The sequence below is a fragment of the Ovis aries genome, chromosome 3 (genome assembly GCF_016772045.2).
Source record: "Ovis aries strain OAR_USU_Benz2616 breed Rambouillet chromosome 3, ARS-UI_Ramb_v3.0, whole genome shotgun sequence".
Classification (NCBI taxonomy): Eukaryota; Metazoa; Chordata; class Mammalia; order Artiodactyla; family Bovidae; genus Ovis; species Ovis aries.
Window position 1 is genome coordinate 193655173 of NC_056056.1, and position 27996 is coordinate 193683168.

The following is a 27996-nucleotide window of genomic DNA, read 5'->3' on the forward strand; positions in this document are numbered from 1 at the left end:
GTTCCTCGAAAAAATTGTATTTTCTTACTCTATTCCTCTTTTCTTCCTGAAATCCAATACCAACTGCTTCCTCTACTGTGTGCTAATATTAACCAGAAGAAGTTCAATTTTTCCAGACATTACCACAATGAAATAATCCATTATAGCCACTAAAAGTCTCTCCTTACTTAGGCCCAAGGATTTGATGAACCTTAGTCCCTTAATGTAATGATTACACTCTGGTAGCTTGGTAGCTGTGTATGGAAACTGTCTGAGTCAAGTTGGAGGGAATATTTTGTAACACGTGTTATCAGTAACATTCAGATAATATCATTTTCACGGTAGACTTTGGCTCAGTTATCATTTAAAAATTACTCTTGTCAAGAATTGCAAAAGGTATATATATGATCCTCTAATTAGGATGTCAGCTCAGTGATTACATTGCCAGTGAGCTGGGATTAAAATCAAGGATCACACTTGCTCCGTGCCTTGTGTAAAGTTAGTGTTTAGTAAATACTTTTCAAGTGATTTGATGAAAGATGTCATCCAAGGGCCAGTCAAGTGTTCTTCATAAATTCAAGGGAGTCATCTTTTCTACCATGTCTTCAGAAGAACTTCTAAATTCCCTGGATTCTTTTGAGGCAAGAGAGGATGATGTGTTTCTGGTTTCCTATCCAAAATCTGGTAAAGTTTATTTCAATGTATCTTTAGAATGTAGATATACAAGAATGATAATACATGTAATAAGTTTTATTAAACATTTACTTTTCAGAATTTTTCTGCTGGAAATTAAAGTACCTTAAATGCTTATTTTCATGAAAAAATTTGATTAGAAAGTCAAAAAATGTGCCTTGAGAAAATTCAATTTAAAAAATTAGAGCTTTAGCACACTTTTGTTTTGACTTTATTCACAAAGACATACAGATATTAATATATAATAAGCATAATATCTGTAACATTATAAAGTTCTCTTCATACTTTAAGCCAGGCATAGTGATAAATAAATAGTTTTTGTTCAATTTGTACTTAATGATTGATCTGTAAATAAATAATTGTTTTCTTATGGGCTGATAAGAACAAGTGGCTAATTTATACCATATACAAACAACTATATATAAGGCTTCCACTAGACATAATTTTTAAATATATGTATTTGGCTGTACTGGATCTTAGTTGCTGCATGGGGGATATTTTTAGTTGTAGCATGAGGGATCTAGTTCCCAGATGCTAGATCTAGTTGTAGCATAAGGGAGCTGAATCTCCAGATGGAATCTGGGCCCCTTACATGTGGGGCCTGGAGTCTTAACCACTGGACCACCAGGGAAGTCCCTGGACTTATTGTTGCCTATAAATTGGCATTTTCCATTAGCTGCCAGGAGGTCCCCTTCAGCAGCACAAAACTGTGTATTCTCTCTTCTTATCAGAATAAATCAGTATATTTAATTAAAACAATGCAAATATCATTACTATATAGTTATATTTATATGACTATTATACATATTTAAGACTATTAATATCATAATCTAAAGTAGTTTTAAATTTAAAACATAATGTTAGAGCACTGTTTAAATATTTATTCAACTATAAGTTTGTTCATCTTGTATCTAACTGGAATTATGAGATAAATGGAAACTAAGCCTCGTTTAAACCAATTTGGAACATTGCTTTCAAATTAGCAAAACATCCTCCCCACCCAAACTTTTACTTCTCTGCTCCAGTTCTCTGTAGTCTGCACCACTGGAGCATATCCTCCTTTGCTTTCGGTAAGATAAAGTGGTATCTCTTCCAGACTTCCTGGTAGTAAATTTGCATCCCCTTGATGTTTGGATATAGCATTCCTTCATTGTTCAAATGCTTTGTTTGCACAACTGCTCTGTATTTGCATGCAGACAAAAACAAGATTCCATGTCTGTATTCAGCAGGGAGCTAGGGAGATAGACATGAATACAACTTTATTTTGATGTGTGCTGCTTCCGAGAGACAGAGAGGGTGAGCAATTAGAAGAGGGAACTGGGGACTCAGAAGGCAGTTTTTAGAAGAGCAAGATGCATGAGCTTGCAGCACCAGCAGGAAGCATGAATGAAAAGATCTGTGTGTTTGTGAATTGGAGAAAATGCTAGAAGTGAGGAGTAACATGGAAGAGTATTTCAGGCTGAGGAAACAGCATACACAGTTTTCATTACTCTTCACGATCTTTAAAATGTGATTCTTCCTGCAAAGGGAACTAACATCTCAAATGCTCCAACAGGTTTATCTGTGTGTCGAGGTGATAACTATTTATAATAAAACTAATGTAGTCATTGCTTTTATAACCTCTTGTCCATTTTCTATATTCATTTTGAGTATCATTTGATTAAAAATGCATTTCATTTTATTTTCTTATGAAGGCACTCACTGGATTGCAAAAATCATTGAGAACATTCCCAATGCTAGAATTACCCTAACACCTCCTATTGAATTGGGAGACATTTCTAAATTCGAAGAACTAAAAACGTACTGTGAGACTAGAGTTATTCCAACGCATTTGAGCTACAGCATGCTACCAATGAATATTAAACAGAAACAATGCAAGGTAAGTTCAATGGTTAAGGACGGAGGCTCAGGGGTACACAAAACTGAACTTGGATTCTTGCTGTGTTGCTTTCAAGCTGTGTGACCTTTGAAAACTGCTGATGTTCTCTGAGTTTCGGTGTCCTCATTTAACAGAAGGATAATAGTATTCATGTCACGAAGTGTGATGAACATTAAACAAGAAAATGAGTATATAGGTATTGCCACAGTATCTGGCTCATAAAAATCTGAGTATGACATTAGTATGTCAACTGTAATTATGCTAGATGATGTCTTATTCTATTCTGAATCTAGTTTGAGTCATTTTCTTTAAATATTGATGTCCAGAGAAAAGAAAAACTGCCTTAATAATATTATTTTAATTGTTTTATCTCTCATTTTTGCAAAACATTATATGGGAAAGAATAAAAAGTAAAATGTAATATATAACACTGAAGAATAGTTATTTCATTTTTAAAGTCCTCACATTATTATTTTAAAAGTTACTTCAATTTTAAAAGTTTTCTTTCTATTTCCATGTATTTTTTATTAAAATTTGTTTTCATGGAGAATACAGGATCAGAAAAAAAGAGGATAAAATTTGTAAAGCAAAGGCAAGACACACGTGTCCACTGTAAACAATTTCCCAGTAATGATGCCTTTTAAACAATGTCAGTCATATTCTTAAAAATAAATGAATAAATAAACCTACCAAATGTCCATACATCAAAGCAGATCTTCCAATGATAACTCTATGACCATAATGTCTCCATGTATACTATCAACTCTCCGGTTCAAATAAAACTAACACAGGAGAGGTAGATGTCATGGAGTTTGTGTTTATCCCAAGCAAAGCTATCAGAAAAGGTGAAAGCATACTAAGCTGATTACAGCTTGACTCAATTGAGCATTTTCATTTCAAATAGACTATCTAAGAGAGAGAGATTTGGATAGAAAAGGAGTCTGGTACACTTAACAACCTTTCAGTTCAGTTAAGTTCAGTCGCACAGTCATGTCTCACTCTTTGCCACCCCGTGAATTGCACCACGCCAGGCCTCCCTGTCCATCACCAACTCCCGGAGTTCACTCAAACTCATGTCCATTGAGTCAGCGTTGCCATTCAGCCATCTCATCCTCTGTCGTCCCCTCCTCCTCCTGCCCCCAATCCCTCCCAGCATCAAGGTCTTTTCCAATGAGGCAACTCTTCGCACAAGGTAGCCAAAGTATTGGAGTTTCAGCTTCAGCATCAGTCCTTCCAATGAACACCCAGGACTGATCTCCTTTAGAATGGACTGGTTGGATCTCCTTGCAGTCCAAGGGACTCTCAAGAGTCTTCTCCAACACCACAGTTCAAAAGCATCAATTCTTCACCGCTCAGCTTTCTTTACAGTCCAGCTCTCACATCCATACATGACCACTGGAAAAACCATAGACTTGACTAGACAGACCTTTGTTGGCAAAGTAATGTCTCTGCTTTTCAATATATTATCTGGGTTGGTCATAACTTTCCTTCCAAGGAGTAAGCGTCTTTTAATTTCATGGCTGCAATCACCATCTGCAGTGATTTTAGAGCCCCCCAAAATAAAGTCTGACACTGTTTCCACTGTTTCCCCATGTATTTCCCATGAACTGATGGGACCAGATTCCATGATCTTAGTGTTCTGAATGTTGAGCTTTAAGCCAACTTTTTCACTCTCCTCTTTCACTTTCATCAAGAGGCTTTTAGTTCCTCTTCACTTTCTGCCACAAGGGTGGTGTCATCTGCATATCTGAGGTTATTGGTATTTCTCCCAGCAATCTTGATTCCAGCTTGTGCTTCTCTCAGCCCAGCATTTCTCATGATGTACTCTGCATAGAAGTTGAATAAGCAGGGTGACAATATACAGCCTTGAGGTACTCCTTTTCCTATTTGGAACCAGTCTGCTGTTCTATGTCCAGTTCTAACTGAGGCTTCCTGACCTGCATACAGGTTTCTCCAGAGGCAGGTCAGGTGGCCCGGTATTCCCATCTCTCAGAATTTTCCACAGTCAAAGGTTTTGGCATAGTCAATAAAGCAGAAATAGATGTTTTTCTGGAACTCCCTTGCTTTTTTGATGGTCCAGCAGATGTTGACAATTTGATCTCTGGTTCCTCTGCCTTTTCTAAAACCAGCTTGAACATCTGGAAGTTCACGGGTCACGTATTGCTGAAGCCTGGCTTGGAGAATTTTGAGCGTTACTTTACTAGTGTGTGAGATGAGTGCAATTGTGTGGTCGTTGGAGCATTCTTTGGCATTGCCTTTCTCTGGGATTGGAATGAAAACTGACCTTTTCCAGTCCTGTGGCCACTGCTGAGTTTTCCAAATTGGTGGGCATATTGAATGCCACACTTTCACAGCATCATCTTTCAGGATTTGAAACAGCTCAACTGGAATTCCATCCCCTCCACTAGCTTTGTTCGTAGTGATGCTTTCTAAGGCCCACTTGACTTCACATTCCAGGATGTCTGGCTCTAAGTGAGTGATCACACCATCGTGATTATCCAGGTTGTGAAGATCTTTTTTGTATAGTTCTTCTGTGTATTCTTGCCACCGCTTCTTAATATTGTCCACTTCTGTTAGGTCCCTACCATTTCTGTCCTTTATCAAGCCCATCTTTGCATGAAATGTTCCCTTGGTATCTCTAATTTTCTTGAAGAGATCTCTAGTCTTTCCCATTCTATTGTTTTCCTCTATTTCTTTGCATTGATCGCTGAGGAAGGCTTTCTTATCTCTCCTTGCTATTCTTTGGAATTCTGCATTCACATGCTTTTATCTTTCCTTTTCTCCTTTGCTTTTCACTTCTCTTCTTTTCACAGCTATTTGTAAGGCCTCCTCAGGCAGCCATTTTGCTTTTTTGCATTTCTTTTCCATGCAATAACACTGATAACAAATGCCACCAGAGATTAAGTTGTGCTTTATAAAAGTTACAACAGTGACAAGAATATCTGTTTTTCCTCTTATAAGCAAAGAAGCCAAAACTCAGAAAAGGGGTGTGTGTGTGTTTGTGTGTGTGTGTGTGTGTGTGCATGCTCAGTTGCTTAAGATGTGTCTGACTGTTTGCACCCCATGGACAGCGGCCTGCCAAGCTCCTCTGTCCATGGGATTCTCCAGGCAAGAATACTGGAGTGGGGTGCCATGCCCTTCTCCAGGATTATAGCTGGGTATTTTTAAAACCACCACAGTAACACTACAGCCTGAAGGTATGATCCTTTCTTTGCCACCCTTTAATGGGGACTGAGACTCTCTGGTTGTCCTTGGAATGCCAAGTCACTGACCTGTCTTCTGTTGCTCATGGCTGAGCCCCAAGAGCTTGGAGGATGGGCGAGCCTTAACCACCCGTGTAGTGCTGGACAGATAGGAAATTCCTCCTCCCATTGCTCTCTATCCGCTCTCAACCCTCCTTGGCCTCCTATATTTTCTTCCTAACATTTGCTCTCCTTTTGAATGTTTCCAAACTTTCTTACATGAAATTTACATTTTCAGCCCATTTCACGCTGTGTATCTGCTCAGTTGTATCTGACTCTTTGCGACCCCGTGGACTGTCGCCCACCAGGGCTTATCTGTCCATGGAATTCTCCAGGCAAGAATACTGGAGTGGGTTGCCGTTTCCTTCTCCACAGATCTTGTCAGACCAGGGATTGAACCTGCATCTCTTGTGTCTCCTGCATTGGCAGGCAAGTTTTTTACCACTGTGTCACATGATATTTAGTTAATATTAAATTTTTTAAATTAATTTTTAAGGAAATTTAACTTTTTAAATATTCAGTTAATATTTAATTTTTTCTCCAGAGTACTATTCTACCTTCTGTTCATATTTCTTATATTATATTCTGTTCATATTTCTTCATATTCCCTAATAATTTTTATAATTTCTTAGGAGACATTCATAATGTGTGTGTGTGTATAATTGACATATAACAGTATGTTAGTTTCAGATGTATGACATAGTGATTTTGTATTTGTATACGCACCACACTATTTAACATTCTTCATTGCACATGAACACCTTCTTTTAACTTTTTTTGGTAAAATATGTGTTAATGGGTTGCACTGTCCCTCCCACTAGATCATACTGACATGTAACTTTAAGGAAGAGTTCTTCAAAGTCCCTAAAAATTTATTCTCTTTATCAAAAAATAAAGTCTTCAACTGGATGTCTAAGGCTTACAATTCTGCCATGTATTCCTTCTTGCTAGAGCGGTGGATTTTTAAACTGTGGTGTCTGGGCCTTGAGGTTCTGTGAATCTGCCCAGGAAGCCTATGCAATTAGAGGAAGCCCGAGTTGTTGTGTTCTTCCATGATTATCTCTTGGGACAAAGAGAAGATAACTGCGGGGGTAAAGGTGGCTCTTCATTCCTGCGTGTCTTGGTCTTTGTGTATCTTTCAAGTAAAGAGGAGCAGGTGCTGTTAATGAGGGTCACAATACCTGGACTATGAACACAGTAGGGAAAGATAGTTATGTATAAAAAATGACTCAGTAAACACTTCCTTATCTAAGTCAAATATGTCCTCCCTGATATTCAATTAAAAAGCAACTTAGAATATCTGGTACTCATGCAATGGTGACCTTGACTGGGGACAGTCCTATTACCGCCAGGCTTCTCACATTGGCTTCCAGAGGTTTTTATATGCTCCTGTGGCTCCGCCGTCCCTGGGATTCACCAGGCAAGAACACTGGAGCGTAGTTTTCTGTATTTCACTATTGTAACCCTCATAACACTGCACTGTCAAAAGTGGATTTAATTATCCATTTCCTTCACTTGCCTGGGTCAGGAAAATCCCCTAGAGGAGGAAATGGCAACCCACTCCCAGTATTCTTGCCTGGAAAATTCTGTGGACAGAAGAGCCTGGTGGGCTACAGTCCATGGGGTCGCAAAGAGTCAGACATGACCGAGCGTGTGCACCACACACACACACACACACACACACACACATCACTTGAGTGCAAGTTTTGAGAAGGCAGGAATCATTTCTGTCTTGCTCATTATTCTATTCCTTGGCTCTGGAACATTTTTGCACACTAGCTGACATACAATAGTAAAAGTTGCTCAGTCGTGTCCGACTCTTTGTGACCCCATGGACTATAAAGTCTATGGAATTCTCCAGGCCAGGATACTGGAGTAGGTAGCCGTTCCCTTCTCCAGAGGGTCTTCCCAACCCAGGAATCGAACCCAGGTCTCCTGCATTATAGGCAGATCCTTCACCAGCTGAGCCAGACATACAATAGGTATTAAATAAATATTTATTGAATCAAATTAAATTGCAGTTGCAGTATTTGTATAAATTGGCAAGGTATCTCAGACTCTTTACTCTTTAGCTGATTAAATTGTAGAAAAAGGAATTCCAGAACATTATTCTTTCTATAAATATGGATAATTTGTAAGAAATCTTCTTGTATGTAAATCATGTTTTGTCATATATCGACATTAAAATATTAATCTTGTCCTTCACCTGAGGAGGACTTTCTCAAGTCTACCCCTGAAAAGATAGGACGAAATTTTAGCACATAAATGCAAAAAGTCTGGTCAGTGGGCCAGCAGTGTCAACATCTCCTGGGAGCTTGCTACAAATGCACGATGCCAGGCCTCATCCTGGAACTTCTGAGTGAGAATCTGCATTTTAACAAGATCCCCTGATGATTTTTATGCACCTTCAGTTTTGAGACACTCTGGTATCTAAGTCTGTATTTAATAATCAGCTGAAGCTACCAAAAAGTGTGACTTGCACAGGTAAGTGTGGCTGCTACTTTCCCTTAGGAAATGTTTTGTCTTGGGGCTGCTGCTGCTGCTGCTAAGTTGCTGCAGTCGTGTCTGACTCTGTGCAACCCCATAGACGGCAGCCCACCAGGCTCTGCCATCCCTGGGATTCTCCAGGCAAGAACACTGGAGTGGGTTGCCATTTCCTTCTCCAATGGATGAAAGTGAAAAGTGAAAGTGTTGCTCAGTCATGTCCAACTCTTTGTGTGTCTTGGGGCATGTCTTGGGGCTACTTCCATACAAAAATAAATTGATTTTTTTTTAACAGATTATCTACGTCATTAGGAATCCAAAAGATATAGCTGTTTCATTCTTCCACTACTACAGGGATAACCCTAATCTCCCTAGCATTGAAACCTGGCATGAATTTTTTGAGCTGTTCCTAAAAGGAGATGGTAAGTATAACAGTGATTTTTATTCATAATATACAGAGAATATCTTCACTCAAGATGAAAACACTCTCAGAAATATATTTGAATAGATTATTCTTTTGCTTCTTCTGTGCAAATTCTTTCTCACTTTGTTTCTTCATAGTTTTTCTTATCACCAAGGGGTAGAACATATTAGCAATAACTTGTTAGCTGGTTTTCATGTCTTCAGAAACAAAAATTAATTCTGATCAAGCATTATTTTCATATACCCTCAGTCTGTTCCCTGAAGTAATTATTCACTGATTGAAGTACAGTGATTTACAGCTGAAACCTAGACAGGTAGCTTGAAACATGCCTTATATATACCTGTATGGAAAATAAATCATGTCAAACAGTACATTCACACACTCCCAACCCCCCCAGGTATAGCACATGTGAAACAATTTGCCGTCTTGACACTTGGAAGAAAGTAATTTATTCTGAAAACACCTCAGTGATGCATTACTTGTTGAGCTGCACAGCACATGTTGGGCGTGCCACCATGCATGGCCCTTGGATTTATTCTTTTTTCCCTGACTCAATGGTGTCTGGAGCACTTAAAAAAAAACTCTTTTAAATTCCCAGGGCTTTGATTAAACAAAAATAATATAGTAAGAAGATAAAGAATCCGAAAGGGACACAATTTAGAAATGGTATATTCCCTGAGGATCTTCTCTCTCACTTGGCTTAATTACTAATTTCACTATTTTACTTGCGAATTGTCAAGCTTTTGCTTGTTAATTCAAGAGAGTCCACAGCAAGAGTAACCTTAACATGAGGACATGGGAAACTCACCAGAAACAAGGTTTAATATTTTGGTTTGTGATAATTGCTATGGAAGAACATACTATGCTCACACTGTTTCAACTCCTCTTTCTATTTTGTTCCCTATCTATTGGCACATATTTGGTAGAATCATCAAATTTCAGAAATGACAGGTATAGTAAAGGTCATCTGGTCATGTTAAACACCCACCTGATGTTTGAAGCACCTTTACAACACCCCCATTTACAACACCCCCCCCCAAAACTGTAGAGGCTAAGTTTGAACTTCTTAACCTTGACAAGTTCATACCCCTTCCTAATACCCTAAAGCAACACATTCAGTATTGGTATTGCTAAGATGTTTTTAAAAATCTTCCCATGTGATATAGATTGTGCACATACCATGTGATACAGACACTTGGTTAGGTACTCTGCAAACACAATCTCATTTCATCCTCACTAGAAAACACATAAAGTGAGTGTTACCCTCACTTTACAGGTGAGGAGAATGAAGACTTTGGTAGGCCAAATACCTTTCCCACAGAAGCATAAATAATAAGGAGGAGAGCTGATACTTAAACGTCAAATCCAAAAATCTTTGCTCTGACCACTATGTCATAACTCATCTGGAAAAAAAAAAAACAACAAAAACTACCCCTCTGATAATTAATTCATCTTTCACCTGATAGCTCTCTAAATATTTGAAGATTGTTAGCATGCCTCACTCTGCCTCAATTCCATTTTTGGAATAAGCAGAGTTTAAATACGCAAATTATTTTTGAAAAACAGATCTTAAGTCTGCATTTCTTTAAGAAAAGAAAAGCTATGTTCATCTCCAACTCTATAGACTGTGGTTCACCACCTCTGTCACCATTACATGAGGGCTCATTTGGCAACATCTCTATCATTTTGCAGTGGTTATATGTATGTGACTGTGTTTCAAAGATGTTCTTCAGTCACTTTTTGAGGAGAGGGTTATTTCTCTTGCAAAATGACATGATGTAGTAGAAAAAACAAGCTATGGAGACAGTAGAACTGGGATCAAGTCCTGACTATTTTTATTCCATATGTAACTTTGAGCAACTAGCTTAGCTGTTCTGAGGTTCAGACTCCTAACATAGAATAGGATTTTTAAAATTATCTATTTTGTAGAATTATTTAGAGGCGAAAGTTTGTTGTAGAAATCTATTCCCTTATTCTATTAGACATAGACATTTAAACACACAAAGACTCACATAGTTTCACATTAGGGTGGAAATGTTACAAGTAGATATTTACCTAGAAAGATTAATTTATAGCTGAGACATCAAAATACCCTGGACCCAACTCCAAACCATAAATATAAATACACATGATATGAGCAGATAGGATAGTGGAGATATACATAACTACACATTTATCTAATCATTAAATTTTCTCTTTCAGTTTATAAATACACTTTAGGTTTTCAAATTACATAATAACTATACATTGTGTTCTGGCAATATCCCAACAGATTAATATCTCAATGCAATATTAGTATTTTACTTTTTTCCCCTACAGCCCCTTCTCCAGTTTTATATTAGGACTTTATATTTCCTAGGCTATTTCATCTAGGCAAGTTTCATTTTCGACAGTTAACTGTCATCAGAGTGCTTTCTAGAAACTAGTAACCAAGAGCCTCATTATAACAGGATATAAGAGTGGGGTACAAGGTTTGCAGAAAATGTGGGAGGTTTGAAATAGCTGAGGTGAAGAATAAGAGAATGTGTTAATGTAGGACAAATAGTTTTGCTGGGCAAACTTGGGGCCTTTAAGGTTGGAAAAATGAATTTGCAGTGCTATAAACAGAGTTGTGTAAATTTTCCAGCAGAACTCAGCAGCAAAGAGAGAAGAAAAGAAGAGGAATTGCTTCATTTAAACACTGGGTGTTTTTTGATGATTGAAATAAACAGTAAAGGAGCAAAAAAGTTGAAGGTATTGGCAAGTCAATTGTTGAGGGGATAAATAAAAGCAAGAAAATGAAGAGAAAAAAAAAAAAGGTCAGAGTAAAGGGGATTATAAAAGCTACCCATTAAGGTTTTGCTCTAAAATCAGAATCTTCAGTAACTGTAGGAGATTGGAAGGTTGATTTCTGACTGAGACAAGGATGGAAAGAGCAGTATATTGAAAAACAAGAGTCCCAAAGGAGCTTGGATTCTTTAGGGGAGAGAAGTTCTAGAAGTTGGTAGGAAGCAGTGAAATTTATGACTCACTCTCCAGACCCTAAGACACTTGGATTGGTTGAGAAAGAACAACTTCTATTCAGGAGCATTTTAGAAGAGGGAGTAATTTTGGATAGCGGAAGGACCATCCTGGCATATTTTAAGGCCAGGAAGAGGTAGAATAATTCTGTATTACGTGAAGAATGTGCAGAAAAACATTTCCCATTAAGGAAGATTCCAAATGTGTTTTGGAAACTGTATTTTCTTTAAAGCCAGAGGTCTACTAATGACCTAGACAATGAGGATTCTGATTAAAATATAAACTAAAACTGTAATTTCGTATATTAGTAACAACGCCACAGGCAGCCAATTTCTTTAGATTCTTTTGGCTGGCTTACATCCTTTTGGAACAAGGTAGAGAATGAATTGATTAGTCGATAGTAGAATAGCTGGCTCTCAAATTATAATCAGGCTATTATGCAAAGTTGATTCTTAAATCTATCTGGGGCATGTTGGAATACGCTTCCTACAGAAAAACCATAATGGACAAGGTCAATTACACCTAATCACTGGGTGTGATGCTGGGTCTGTGTCCCTTCTCAGCTTATTGGTAATAGAAGTAGAGGCTCTCCTGACAGTACTGGGAGCTTTCATAGCCTCAGGAACTCTGTTGTTGTTTAGGCACTAAGTCGTGTCTGACTCTGTGACCCCCTGGACTGAAGCCTGCCAGGCTCCTCTGTCCATGGCATTCCCCAGGCAAGCATACTGGAGTGGGTTGCCGTTTCCTTCTCCATGGGATCTTACTGACCCAGGGATTGAATCCATGTCTCCTGCATTGGAGGCCAATTGTTTACCTCTGAACCACCTGGGAAGCCCTAGCAACTCTAGGAGGTGACATTAATCACCAGGGCTGGACTGTAGCTGCTAGGGAGAGGGGGTGAGACAGATTGAATCTGTAAGCATAGTTTAGGATTCCAGGGACTTCCTAAGTTTGAGAGAAAATCAATCTTCCTCCTACATGTGTTCTTGTGCCTAGGAAAAGGTTGGCCATTCTTAGCAGATAAACTATTATCACTGATATGGTAATTTGGGTAATTCTAAGATAAAGTATTGTGTAAGAGAAAGTATTATGTAAGTCACTGAAATAGCAATGAGATTGCTAATAACTGAAGATTGTATCAGGAAAGCTCTTCTTAGCACCATTATTATTACACAGTCTTCAGGGTCCATGGAGTAGAAAATTGGGCTGATACTCTAATGATACCATTGTAGTCTTGGAAATTCTTGCTTTAAAAATAGATTATAGTTATTTTTTTTTTTTGCTCTTTGCTTCCTCATGAGGTGAAGCTATGAAAAATTGCAGTTAGCTTAGAGTTTGTTGTACTTCAATTTAATCAAAGATTTAATGTTCTAAATGTATATCATAATGTCTGGCAGACACTAATAGCTTAATAAATGTTGACTAAATGAATTTGTGGTCAGCAAATCTTCAGGAAATTGCTAGTAATATAGCTCTTTTAGGATTGAGGCATTGTGCATCCTTAGTCACTCAGTCACGTCTCACCCTCTGTGACCCCATGGACTATATAGCCCCACTAGGATCCTCTGTCCATGGGTTTTTTCAGGGAAGAATACTGGAATGGATTGCCATTTCCTCCTCCAGGGAATCTTCCCAACCCAGGGATCAAACCTGCATCTCCTGGGTATCCTGCATTGCAGGTGGATTCTTTACCCACTGAGCCACTGGGGAAGCCAAGACTGAGCCAGTATTAAATCTTTGGATGATAAGGAAATGTTGACAAAAATTAATCAATAGTCTATCTAAGAAAAAATGGAAAATTTTACTTAATTCAACCTGAGGATTAAAACCGAGGAGACAGACTTTGGGAAAGCTCTGAGGACTGTTCCACCTGCTCGAGGTCAAAGCACAGTTATATAAGTTCTGAAACAGGGATCATATGTCAAATGATGTGTAATAGAAAGTTTACATGGTCCAGATCTAAATGTACAAAGTGAGTCTTGAATCATCATGACTCTTGAATCTTCATACAAGATTAAGAAGGAACATTGTCTCCTAAGGATATCTGGTTAATACAGAGGCACAATACCCTCTAAATGGGAGAGAGAAAGCCCAAACAGGCAAACTTTGATGTTTAAAGTTTTCTTCTCTTACCATAAAATATGAGCTTTATTTCACCAATGTCCTGCTTTTGATCATTATCTTTTAATGGCTATTATCTGAACATGTATCTTTTTCTTTTCTTTGAACTTTTAAATTTTGTATTGCTAAATTTTGTAATATAGCCAATTAATGTTGTAATAGTTTGAAGGAACAGTGAGAGGACTCAGCCATATATATACATGTATCCATTCTCCCCCAAACCCCCTCCCATCCAGGCTGCCACATAACATAGACCAGAGTTCCGTGTATTATACAGTAGGTCCTTGCTGGTTATCCATTTTAAACATAGCAATATATACATGACCATCTCAAGTTCCCTAACTATCCCTTCCCCCTGACAACCATAAGTTCATTCTCTAAGTCTGTGAGTCTTGACGATTAATTTTTTGATAGAAAGCATTAGGTGATCAAATATTTAGTCCCTTGATGCCAGGGTAGTTGCTTACCTAGTCTGAGTCCACTGTGTCCCTTGATATCAAATCTTGATAACCTGATTCTGTTTTTCCTTTTAGGAGGTTGTACTTGTAAGATAAATGGCAAAGGGAAATAGTCAATTCTCAGTTGTCCATAGTACTTAATGCCAACTTTTTCCTTGCGTGTGCATCCATGTGTATGTTCATTACTTTTTAAAGAGCTGTAGATATGAAAAACAGTTTCAAGTTGTTTAGAGATGATTAACTTCGTAGGAGTTGATGATAACTTTATAAGTTACACAAACAGTAGTCAAAATTGCCAATAGGAGTAATTACTATGTCATTAGTAAAGACTAAAGCCAAAACCCTTCCTAGACCATAGCATTTTCCTAGTATGTTCCTTAGATCAGGAAAAGGATCTTTTATAGGGGAAAATTGATTCTTTGGGTGTCATAAGACAAGATACGTTAGAAGACTCATCAGGTATAAAAACCCAATATTCAGTATTATAGCACGTTTCTCCCTGAGAAGGAGTTACAATATCCGGGACCATGCAATCCTGTAGGGCCACTTTTCTCATCGTGGAAACTTCCAAACTGAGCAAGCTAATGGCTTGATTGCTATCATTCAGAGCTTGCTGAGTAAATTTCATTAAAGCCTCTATGTGATTAATGATATCTTCCCTTCCAAGTGAAGGAAAGAGAATCACAGCCAAATGGTCATACCATTGGAAAGCTGATCAATGCTTTAATGCCTGCATGCTTGCATTAAAGGCAGATTGACAGGGGCTGTTTCCAAGACTTCCTGTAGGTGACCTTGAGCCCAGGGGAAATCAATTGTGCATCTTCCTAACCAACCAAAGGAAGGCCAAGCCCAAAACTTGTTCCATAAATCCACTGCTTTCCAACATGTAATCATCTAGTGTAAAGGAGTACTTACAACCAGGTTCAGAACAAGTGTCACTAATTGGCCGGGTAGTAGGGTCTCACTCAGTGATATTGGCTGTAGCATTAGCCTGCATAGTACTGGAGTCTCTTTCTCCTAAAGTAAAATTTGTAAGAGCCATCCAGCTAGAACCTTGGAGAAGAGAAAGCCACCAGCGTAAACTAGGAGTATTGGACATAGGCAGTTGGCCACAAACCCAGCAACTGGATTGATTTTTTTGAAACTTGCAAACAGTTGAGTCCAAGGAAGACATATATTTGGTTCATAAGTAAAAGAATGAACAACTGTCAGAGTAATTAGTATACCAACCTGGTGTGGCATCTTGGTTTAGCTGCCTACTTCAGATGTTGTCTTCTCATCCTGGTCTCGTAGTGATGGTCTTAGGCAGGTGTCAGAAATAGGATCTGCAGTTCTTTCAGGAGAAGAGGGCTGATTGGGTCCCTTCCATCATGACTATCAATGTTCCTTTACCTGGCTTTTCCAGTATGCATAATGTCCCAGTTACAGGTCATGGGGCATCTGTTCTTCATCCTAAAATGGATTACTGTGATAGTAAGTTTCAGAAACAATATTTATGGTAATATAGCAAGAAGGAGCCATCTGAGAAGTAAATCTTAGGTAGTAAATACAAAAAACCTTAATGACAACAACAGTAGAAATTAATGGCCCATTAAACATGATATTTTTTCTCTCTACTAAAGTAATTACCTTCATTTCTACCAAACATAGCCAAATTAAGACTAAATTATTTACAAAATAAGTCTATTTTAATCAACTTGGCCTGATTATTTACATAAGTGTAACTGATCATACAAGTCCTTTTAAGGTGACTCTCCTAGAACTCTTTATAAAGAATCTCAAATTGAAGCTATTTTGGAATTGTGAATCCTTTGGGGACTTCTGCATACCAATTAAAATAGGTGCGATATTTTAGGAAGGGAGCTCTCTGAGCTAAGCTGCTTCAGTCATGTCTGACTTTTTGCAAGCCCATGGTCTATAGACTGCCAGGCCCCTCTGTCCAGAGGATTATCCTAGACTATGGGATTATCCAGGCAAGAATACAGGGGTGGATTGTCATGCTCTCCTCCAGGGGATCTTCCATACTTAAAGAAAGTCTTTACAATTCAAAGGATAGGATAGGAGTTCTCTAAGTCTTTACAATTCAGAGGATCCAAGAAATTAGCCCTAACCCTACAAATATTTCCCCCTGCTAACTTAATTTTTAGAAAAGAGAAAGTAAACCTTGCAGGCAGGGATCCAGAAGACTGACTGACATGGTAAAAAACTGATGTTCTACAGGCTTTTCCCAATCGTGCCCACAAAACTCAGTTTTGGAATGACAAAAAGAGCCCCATCTTGATCATTTCAGGGCAGGTTTTCTTTTAATTCACAATTAAATAAACACTTGCAAGCATACATATACTCAGCTGGTATCCCCACAAGTGGCTGTCCATTTGGGAGCTATTTGGCTTTTGAGGCACAATTGCCTGTTATCAACTTGACACCCTAATTTATTTATGACATATGATCTGATTAATTTTCTGAGGACAGTGTGATGAATTGGATGCATGCTGCTTCGGAGTCTAGCTCTCCAAAGTGGGTCAGTTCAAGTTTTACATGTGTCTCAGTTTTCTCAATAGTCTAAAATCACCATCTACAAGATGACCCATCTTTTTGTCATGTGTCCCTGGAAGAGTAATATTTACTTAATGGTTGTAGTGGGGTTCCCTTGCTCTTTGGAGCTGAATAATTCTGTCTCTCATTTTACTAGCAAATGGTTTGTTTAAAACATACATCACCACCTTTTTTTTTTTTTTTTCAATTTAAGTCAAATATAACAAAAACCCAGCCACCTACATTTTCCTGAGCTCCCTGCTCAAAGCCCCCTGTGGTCGCTTCCCCCAAAATGCACTGGTATGCCTTAAGATTCCAAGTCTCAGTGAAGTAAAAAACAACTCCAATAACATTTTTAGGATTACCACTTAAAAGCAATGAGATCTGGATAGCAGGAGAATGCACCAGAACATCTGAACTGTACCAAGAAGCCAGAGGGGCTCAATGTGTCCACATTGATACCAAGTACAGGTTCAGGTAGACTCCAGATACTTTCTGGTGTCCTGCCAGCTACACCATGCATATTGAGGAAATATTGATCAACAGTCAATCTAAGAAGTGGAAACTTTCATTCAAGCCAGCCTGAAGATTATCACTCATGAGACAGTTATTTCAGAAAGCTCTGATGACTATTTTGACCCTTAGAGGTCAAAGCACAGTTTTGAAACCAAGGATTATATGTCAAATTAGGTATTATTGACAATTGACACGATCCAGATCTACAGATACAAAGTGAGTGGTGGGTTATGAGCCATCATAACCCCTTTAAGGGGGAAAATTATTTCCTAAGGAGTTGTGACCCTTTATATGTTTAAGAAGGAATGTACCACCTAAGGAGGCCAGGTGACTGGAGATGCGCAATATATTCTAAAGGGAAGGGAGGAGAGCCAAATGGACAGAGAAAGCATTTTATGTTAAAATTTTTGTCTTGTCATAAAAACTGAATTTCATTTCATCAGAGGCATGGAAATATGTATATGTAGTATTTTGTCTATTTATTTATTTTAAATATTCATTTGGTGGCACTAGTAGTAAAGAATCTTCTCACCAATGCAGGAGACACAAGAGATGTGGGTTCTATCCCTGGGTCAGGAAGATCCCCTAGAGTAAGAAATGGCAATCCACTCCAGTATTCTTGCCCAAAATAGTCCATGGACAAGAGGAGCCTGGTGGGCTACAGTCCATGGGGTTACAAAGATTCAAACACGCCTGAGCACATAGTCACTTATTTTTAATGTTTATTAATTTATTTGGCTACATCAGGTTTAGCTGAGGCACATGGAATCTTTGTGGTGTCACCATGCAGGATCTTACATTACCCGCCCCCCCAAACTCTCTACTTGTGGAGTGTGAGTTCAGTAAGAGTGGAGCGCAGGCTTCGTTGCTCTGAGGCATGTGGAATCTTAGTTCCCCAACCAGTGATCAAACCCCTGCCCCCTGCATTGCAAGGCGTATTCCTAACTACTGAACCACCAGGGAAGTCCCATATGTAGTATTTTAAATGACTATATTTTATGCTTTAGATTGTCAAGCTAGTCAACTTTTCTGTGGTGAGAAGTTGCTCACTGTTTTCAGTCATCACTTAGAGGTTATTTTGCATGATAATATTTTACTTTCAAGCCTTAAGAGATTTTTAAGGCTGTCAATTTAACAAAACAATAAAGAGAGCATATCAACTACAGAGAAATCCCTGAGACTGTGTTTTTCAGCCTTGAACTGTGAATAGAATTTTTTGAGGAAGTTTGTCTGGTTTTTGTATTAAGAATTTATCATTATGAAACTCATGTCACTTTACAGGAAGAAAAGGATAAATTCTCATTTTTTTCCCCCCTATTTCTCCCAAGATCCAAAGTAAATATCAGAACACAATTCTTGGGAAAAAATGTGTCTTTCTAGTTCTGCTGTCACTTCTGATGATAAAAGAATATTTACTGGAAATAAGAAAAAAAAAAAAAACCCACAGCCTAATTAAAAGAAGTGACCACCCAGCTTCATTTCACAATAGTGTATTTATTAATAGTTAAAATGATGAAACTGAGCTCTCTGAAGGAAAACTCTTTCACTCCAGAGTCTAGTATGTGTGTAGCTTACACCGACTACTTCACTGAAGTGGGAAGAACCCAGGGATGCAAAGCTATAATGTTTAATGAAAGCTTTTTAACACATTTAATATTAACACAACAACTCACTTTTCTTCTAGTTGTATATGGATCCTGGTTTGATCACGTTTTAAGCTGGGAAGAACACAAAAATGCTAAGAACATTTTCATTATATCCTATGAAGAGATGAAGAAAGTAAGTCTTTTCTGCCATTTCAACAATTAAAGTTTAAGTAAAATTAAAACAGGAAATCAATCAATGAATCCCATTTTCAGATTTCAGAGAATGAATTTGATATTTTGATGAGTTACGCTTTGTGTATATTTATTTATTTGCTGTTTGCTCAGGATCCTTCTAAAAACATAAGGAAAATAGCTACTTTCCTCGGTTTAAACATGACTGACAGTGAGATTAATCAGATTGTTTGGAAAACATCATTCACTGAAATGAAAAATAATACAGCCAAAGAAAACTGTGATCCAAATCACACCATCTGTGCCCTCACTTCTAACAGGAACCTGGTATTTAGGAAAGGTAAGTCAGAGATAAGATGCTTTGCCTGGATTTATATTCGGAAGTAGTTACATTTTGCCATTTTTAATGTCTTGTTTGAGCTTTGTTCACTCCATACCTTGCACAGCGGATTGTGCATTGTTATCCCTTAGTGAAGGTTTATTAAGTGAAATTCTTGAGTTACATTCTTTCCAGATGTTGAGATTCCCAGGCCCAGTTAGGAACCAACTGAGAGACAGACACAGGTGTCAAACAGATGGAAATGATAAAGCAACTTGAAGAATGTGCTTCAGGTCTGCAGCCTAGTATGACAGCTCATAATGGATCCTGAATTTTACAAACACGTTCACTTAGTCGTAGCCACTCCAAGATAGTCGTGACCCCTGCTGGCACAGGACACTCAGAGTGTGGTACAGAGCAGTACCTGACACATGCTTTCTCTAAGAGAGAAAAAAGAGCTGATGGATGTGACCAGGGCATTTTTCCAACCTCACCAATCAAAGAGCTTGCCCTGCAGAGAAGAGGTGGAGAGAAAAGCTGGGATCCTTATCTGGGGATATTCCTCTGCCTAGAAGCACAGAGTGCACATGTGCTCAGTCATGTCTGATTCGTGTCGACCTCATGGACTGTAGCCCACTAGGCTCCTTTGTCCATGGAATTTTCCAGTCAAGAATACTCAAGCGGGTTGCCATTTTCTGCTCCAGGGGATCTTCTTGACCTAGGGGTCGAACCCTCATCTCTTGTGTCTCCTGCATTGGTAGGTAGATTCTTTACCACTGAACCACCTGGGAAGCCAGAAACACAGAGAGAAGGAAATAAACCTCCATGAATTGCTAACGTTTTACTTAGAAACAGTTTGGGTATATCTGGATATATAAGTATTTTGAAATCCTTGTGTATTATACTCCAGATCTGGGGAGAGAATGTTTTCACATTTTTCATATTTTTCATAACTTACAAAAACAAAATTCTTTGTATCATATACTCAGGTTTCTTACTAAAACACACATTTATTTGTTCTTTGCCTCAACTGTGTATGTTTTTAGTCACTAAAGTCGTGTCTGACTCTTTGCAACCCCATGAACTGTAGCCCACCAGGCTCCTCTGTCCATGGGATTTCCCTGGCAAGAATACTGCGTGGGTTGCCATTTCCTTCTCCAGAGGATCATCCTGATCCAGAGATTGAAACCGGGTCTCCTGAATTGCAGGCAAATTCTTTTACCACCAAGCCTATCAGTTCAGTTCAGTTCAGTTCAGTAGCTCGGTTGAGTCTGACTCTGCAACCCCATGAATTGCAGCACACCAGGCCTCCCTGTCCATCACCAACTCCCGGAGTTCACTCAAACTCATGTCCATCGAGGTGGTGATGCCATCCAGCCATCTCATCCTCTGTCGTCCCCTTCTCCTCCTGCCCCCAATCCCTCCCAGCATCAAGGTCTTTTCCAATGAGTCAACTTTTCGCATGAGGTAGCCAAAGTATTGAAGTTTCAGCTTTAGCATCAGTCCTTCCAAAGAACACCCAGGACTGATCTCCTTTAGAATGGACTGGTTGGATCTCCTTGCAGTCCAAGGGACTCTCAAGAGTCTTCTCCAACACCACAGTTCAAAAGCATCAATTCTTCATCCATACATGACCACTGGAAAAACCATAGCCTTGACTAGACGGACCTTTGTTGGCAAAGTAATGTCTCTGCTTTTCAATATATTGTCTGGGTTGGTCATAACTTTCCTTCCAAGGAGTAATTCCATCTTTTAATTTCATGGCTGCAGTCACCATCTGCAGTGATTTTGGAGCCCCCAAAAATAAAGTCTAACACTGTTTCCACTGTTTCTCCATCTATTTCCCATGAAGTGATGGCACCAGATGCCATGATCTTAGTTTTCTGAATGTTGAGCTTTAAGCCAACTTTTTCACTCTCCTCCTTCACTTTCATCAAGAGGCTTTTTAGTTCCTCCTCACTTTCTGCCATAAGGGTGGTGTCATCTGCATATCTGAGATTATTGATATTTCTCCCAGCAATCTTGATTCCAGCTTGTGCTCTTCCAGCCCAGCATTTCTCATGATGTACTCTGCATAGAAGTTAAATAAACAGGGTGACAATATACAGCCTTGATGTACTCCTTTTCCTATTTGGAACCAGTCTGGTATTCCATATCCAGTTCTAACTGTTGCTTCCTGACCTGCATACAGATTTCTCCAGAGGCAGGTCAGGTGGTCTGGTATTCCCATCTCTCTCAGAATTTTCCACAATTTGTTGTGATCCACACAGTCAAAGACTTTGGCATAGTCGATAAAGCAGAAATAGATGTTTTTCTGGAACTCCCTTGCTTTTTTGATGATCCAGCAGATGTTGGCAATTTGATCTCTGATTCCTCTGCCTTTTCTAAAACCAGCTTGAACATCTGGAAGTTCACGGTTCACGTATTGCTGAAGCCTGGCTTGGAGAATTTTGAGCATTAATTTACTAGTGTGTGAGATGAGTGCAATTGTGTGGTCGTTGGAGCATTCTTTGGCATTGCCTTTCTTTGGGATTGGAATGAAAACTGACCTTTTCCAGTCCTGTGGCCACTGCTGAGTTTTCCAAATTTGCTGGCATATCGAGTGCAGCACTTTCACAGCATCATCTTTCAGGATTTGAAACAGCTCAACTGGAATGCCATCACCTCCACTAGCTTTGTCCGTAGTGATGCTTCCTAAGGCCCACTTGACTTCACATTCCAGGATGTTGGCCAACTCATGTGTTGATAGACCAGATATTGTTTTAACTTTACAGATTACTTTTGTTCTCTTGGGTGGTTCATTTAAAAATTTCCTTAGAGTTGCAAAAATGAGGGCTAGGAGAAAGGAATATTTATTTACCAATATTTACTAATAAACTATTTTTGAATGTTTATCAAATGTTTATTAATAAAATATTTCCTAAAAATTTACCTAATATTTATTAATAAACTATCAGGTTTATTAATTGAATAGATTTCAATGATTGGATAAAATACTGACCTGTCACTCAGTAGATCATAATCTAGATAGTAATATAAGGTAATGACAACTGTATAGTAAAATACGAGCAAATGTGAATCTATATGGTTAAAGGAGAAAATGTTTGCCTAGCAAAATAGGTGAAGAGATCAGATCTGAAACTGAGAGCATAAGCAAGATTTTACTAAGAAAATGCCAGGAGGAAATACATTCCATCAAGTGACAACAGCAAGAAGAAAATCTCAGAAGCACCATGGAATTAGATGGTGTCTCCTAGAAGGAGCAGGTAGTGCCATGTGCTAAAGTGGTGGTCGTTGTTCAGTTGCTCAGTGGAGTCCCACTCGTTGCAATCCCATGCACCCAGACACCCCTGTCCTTCATCCACTCCTGGAGTTTCCTCAAACTTATGTCCATTGAGTCAGTGATGACATCCAACCATCTCTTCCTCTGACATCCCCCCTCCTCCTGCCTCAATCTTTCCCAGCATCAGGGTCTTTTCCAATGAGTTGACTCTTCGCATCAGGTGGCAAAAGTAATGGAGCTTCAGCTTCAGCATCAGTCCTTCCAATGAAAGTTCAGGGTAGATTTCCTTTAAGATTGACTGGTTTGATCTCCTTGCACTCCACAGGACTCTAAAGTGATAGATGATACATAAAGCAGAATGAGAGAGAGAAATATTATGGCCAGAGAGTAAAATCTCTGATGGACACTGTGAGGTCTGTTTGCTGTTTTAAGAATGGACCTGACATAGTCAGACCTGTTTGCTATAAAATTAAATAGAACCAGAGTAGAAAATTGATTAGAATAAAGTGAAAGCAGAAGCAGAAAGTGCAATTAAGAAGTTGTTGTAATAGTGCAGGTAAGAAACATTGAGGGTTACAATTTGGGTAGTGGCAGTGAGCCACTGATGGGTGCTGCTCGGCTGAGAAGTCAGTTTAGGAGCCATCACCAGACTGTGGAATTAGGTAAAATTGTTCAGGGTGAGTGGGAGGAACTAGTGAAGAAAGGGTAGAAGGGGGAAATCCTAAGAACCCTGACGTCAGCAGCCCAAGACAAGCCAAGAAAAGAGATCAGCCAGAATTAGTAGAAAGAAAAACCAGGGTCAAACATGACCATTTGTTCACCATTTGTGAATTCTGAGAACGCAGTTTCTATGGAATTCTGAGAAATAAGTTTCCAGCAGTGGAGATGAAAACCACATTGAGGTGGAGGTTAGAGAGATAAGAGATTAAATAAGAGAAGCAGAAGCGAAAGACCACTCTTAAGCAGAAGAATGGAGGACAGTATTGGAAAGATATCGAAGCAGGGTAGGGAGAAGGGTTAGAAGGAGAGAGGAAGAGATGATAAAGGGAAGACAGAACGTAGAAAGGGATGCATGAAGAAAAGAGTAGAGAGAAACAGGAAGGCACTTGGAGGGTCCATGGTAAAGAGAATGCTGAAAAATGAGGACATTCTGATCCTTAATCCAGTACTTCTGTTGATGTCTTTTATCTTTGCCCTTTGAGATCTGATTAGCAATACTCAGTATTCACATGGCTTATCCTGCAAGCTTGAGAAATTTTACTCCAATGAGTTAATCTCTGACTTGCCAACTAGTGACCCTAGAAAATATGACCAGGTGAAACCATATCAACATAACTGTAACTAGCAACAGTAATTCTAACACCTTTAAATTCTCCCTAAAAGTAGTTTCCTTATTTCATATCTAAAAAAAAAAAAAAAAACCGCAGGTAACAGTGGAAACAGCCTCTCTGAAACTAGTCCCCCTGAGGGCCAATTAGGAAATTAGAATTATATAAGTAATTATACACAAGGATGGGTCAATAGAGACCACTCACTTCATTTCTTGAATGGCTGGATGGAGAGGGAGTGAGTGGGGAATCCATCCTTTGAAAATAATCATTTCAACCAAATGACTAAAGTTATTGATTCAGACTCCGTGGTGAACAGAGCTATTCCTTACTTTTCAGAGGGGAATTTGTGTGTGCAGTTGTCTTTGAAGTTAGAAATGGAGCTGATATTCTAGAAAATTACTATGGTGGCCACAGTGATCAGGTGATAAGGAAGGGTACAGAGTAGTTCACATAAGTGTCAGAAGTCCAAAGGCCCATACAAACTAAAACTTAGGGGGAATATTACGGGAGTACAGAAATATATATGGACAGGATGCATGTTGCAATATTGCTTGTAATAATGAAAACCCTGGATGCACTTTAATGGCACTTAATATATTTAATCAGAAATTTAAGTCTACTAAGTTGCATTCATGTTTATGATGGAGTCACCAAAACGAGAAATGCTAGATGAAGAATAGCCAGTGTTACTGAGCACTTATTCTATGCCAGCAACATTATTTGAATTATCTAAAACTTTGCAACAGACTTTTAGAATGCTGTTCATGTGATTTTTTTGAGATACCAGGCATCTGAATAACTTATCCAATATCATACCACTAGTAGTTGGCAGAGTCAAGATTAGAATCCAAATGGGATTATTCTACTCAGGATAACTTTCATTGTAGGTGTACAAATAGTAATATTGGAAGACGGTTGAAGTATAATGAGAAAAGTAGGTTATAATTGTATGATTTTAAATGCAGTTTATATGCTTATATATGTTTGCAAAGAAAAGCATCTAGAAGAATGCATGCTAACCAATTTATCAGCCATGTGAACTAGGTGTATTTTCTTGATTTTTATCTTCTTTTGCTTATAGATATGTATTTTCTGAAACCTATATATTATTCTTTAAATATTTTTTATTTAAAAAAGTAGAAGAAAGAGTAAAAGAATAAATCAGAAACCAAGCACAGAGCAGTCAGGTCAAATGTAAAAAGAAAGATGATAATGTTACAGGTGAATTAATATAAGAAGCCAGAAAGGAGAGCCAAGAAGGATGAAAGAATATTGAGTAAATTGATAGTATTAACACTGCTTTTCTAAGAGCCAGGCACCTTAATCTCATGAAGTTGACCTTGTGCCCCAACTGATGATGTGTTTCAGAAGCAATACCATTTCCTGACTCTGGGATCTTCTATCTCTGATATGACTCTCTTTCCTTTTTCTTCACCCCCAAACAGAAGAGTTCCGCTTTACTTCTTAAACTCAATCTTCTGAGCCAGGAATCAACAACAGCAAAAATTTCTTAGGTCGTTACCTGTTTCTTTGCTGTAGGTGACATTGTCTGACATTCAGTCAAGCCATGGGTTTTGAACATCCACCATGTGGTCAGCACCTGACTCAGTACTACAGGATTACACATGAACAATGCATTACTGTCCCTAACTTGACAGAGTGGATACGCTAGTTGGAGAGAAAAGATTACAGAGAATAATCTAAGACAGTCTGTGTACATGCATGCTAAGTTACTTCAGTTGTGTTTGACTCTGCGCGGCCCTATGGACTGTAGCCTGCCAGGCTCCTCCATCCATGGGATTCTCCAGGCAAGAATACTGGAGTGGGTTGCATGTCCTCCTCCAGGGGATCTTCCCAACCCAGGGATCAAACCCATGTCTCTTATCTCACCTGCACTGGTGGGCAGGTTCTTTACCAATAGCACCACCTGGGAAGCCCAAGACAGTCTGTAATAAAGGGATAAAGAGATGTATTTTGAGCTCCAGTGCACCTAGACTAGACCCCAGGGATGAAGCCTGGGGCCAAAGTTACAAAGGACCATGATCCCCGAGGTCAAGGATTGACGTTTGGTGTAGTGTGTGTGATGGAGGTGAGAAGGGCTGTCTTATGGGGTTGATGCAGTGGCCAAGGCTTTGAGGGTGACTCCAACAATCAGGAGAGGCCAAAAGACCATGTGACGTGTATGTCTTATTTCGATTTCAGGACACCTTATATTGAAAGTAAGGGTGTCATACAAGTAACTTGGTATTTGTGTTTTTAACTCTCTGTAACCAATTTTGTAAGAGAAAATTTCCTAAAATGAGACCAGTGAACCACCCCTATAGTATGTTATCAGCCCCATTACGACTGCAGAGGTGAAGAGGTAGAAAAATAAATGAAGTATCATTGCGTCCACTTTGTCTGCTTTCCGTTTGTATTAAATTTAGGTGAGATCCTTCTTTGCCTGCTATAGTAAAACCTAAGGTATTTATATATTTTTATTTTCCTTTCCAAGAAATAACTTTTCAAGCTATACAAATTAATATGCAATTACTGAAGAAATTAGAAATAACAGACAAGCAAGTGAAGAAAAGAATAGTTCCCTACCATCTTAGCAGCAAGAGATAAAATTACTCACATTTTCATATGAATCTGACAACTTCCTTTTGTACATACTATACATTTAAATTGGTTCTTGTCTGATTTATTTCTGATTTTTTTCAGGGGCAGTGGGTGATTGGATAAACTACTTCACTTCCAAGCAGAAGAGAGTATTTGATGAACTATTCACAGAGAAAATGAAGCATAGTGAACTAGCAAAACACTTTGGAGATTACTCTTAATATAAATGGGAAATGAAACCAATTTCCATTTTATGCAAGGCAGTGCTTGGGGAATACATATTTTTCACCAGTGTGGAAAGCAGATATTTCTTGCAGTGAAAACCAGACACCTTATGAAAGTGTCATGTGTGAGAGACAATTATTAGCCTATTTGGGGACAGATAATTACTAATAAAAGGAAGTATACAATTTTTGCATGGCTGAATTATATGTCTGCTTTCAGGATGTTCATAAGACAAGGAGATTACTTTTATTTAGAGATAAAATATTACTGTGGGTGTTCTATAAGCTGCATTAATGTAGAGCAAAAGAGGTATGGGGTTAACCAAAATAATAAATGTCTGAGAAGAAATTATTTTCTGCCTATTTAGACCATCATGACCTCTAGACAAACATTTTTTATTTCAATATTCCCCAGTGTCTGTGTAAAAATGTTCTCCAGTGTCATACAATGACAAGCATCATTTTATTAAGGAGACAACTCCTAATAGATTATATTAAATGATAGTCTGGTATATGAGTGAGGATGAAGAATGAAAAATATTCTTTAGCTTTAAATTCATACTGGCTTGACATTCCAGTATTTTCTTTATCTTTAATAAAGTCAAATTACAAAATGTCTTACTTTTCAGTTTTGAAAGGTATGTTTCCTTGAATTATTTATTAGTTTTTACAGTATTTTGAATATGTAGGCTTTCTCCCAGAAGAATTTCTAGCATTAATACAATCTCCATAATTTTCTCCTGTAATGAATATTATTCTGTAGTTTTAGCCTAGAGGACATTTTGATGAAATTTCAGTGAACTTATTTTAGAATTATTACCTAAATGACAAAAGACAAGTTTTGAATATCTATGGTATATTGTTAATACCTTGGCCATATTATCTAATTCAAGGCTAAATGGAAAATCAAAACTGTACTGTATATGACTCTGAGCTATAAATGCAAAACCATGGATTGAGTTAGTTAATTCAGCCAAACACTTTGATTCTGTATCTCAATGTATTGTTAATCATTTTTAGTAACTTTCAGAGTCTTTTGTGGCAAGTTTATCACAATTCAGTAACCATTAGATTTTGATCAGTCTTCTCTATAGACATACTTGTTATGAATAAAATGTTTTCTTTTGGA

General features: G+C 38.4%; 1 protein-coding gene across 1 annotated transcript; it reads left to right on the top strand.

The window, feature by feature from the left end:
• LOC101115359 (sulfotransferase 6B1-like) lies at positions 1–27996 on the top strand. The gene is made up of 6 exons (XM_027965977.3): positions 1–663; positions 2367–2551; positions 8573–8699; positions 19016–19110; positions 19263–19449; positions 26746–27996. The coding sequence occupies exons 1-6, from the start codon at positions 519–521 to the stop codon at positions 26862–26864; spliced, it is 858 nt and encodes a 285-aa protein (XP_027821778.1). The 5' UTR covers positions 1–518; the 3' UTR covers positions 26865–27996.

Coding starts and splice junctions, on each gene's coding strand:
- LOC101115359 (XM_027965977.3), top strand. CDS start 519: ATGTCATCCAAGGGCCAGTCAAGTGTTCTTCATAAATTCAAGGGAGTC. Junction 664..2,366: donor GGTTTCCTATCCAAAATCTG/GTAAAGTTTATT, acceptor TTTCTTATGAAG/GCACTCACTGGATTGCAAAA. Junction 19,111..19,262: donor CCTATGAAGAGATGAAGAAA/GTAAGTCTTTTC, acceptor CTGTTTGCTCAG/GATCCTTCTAAAAACATAAG.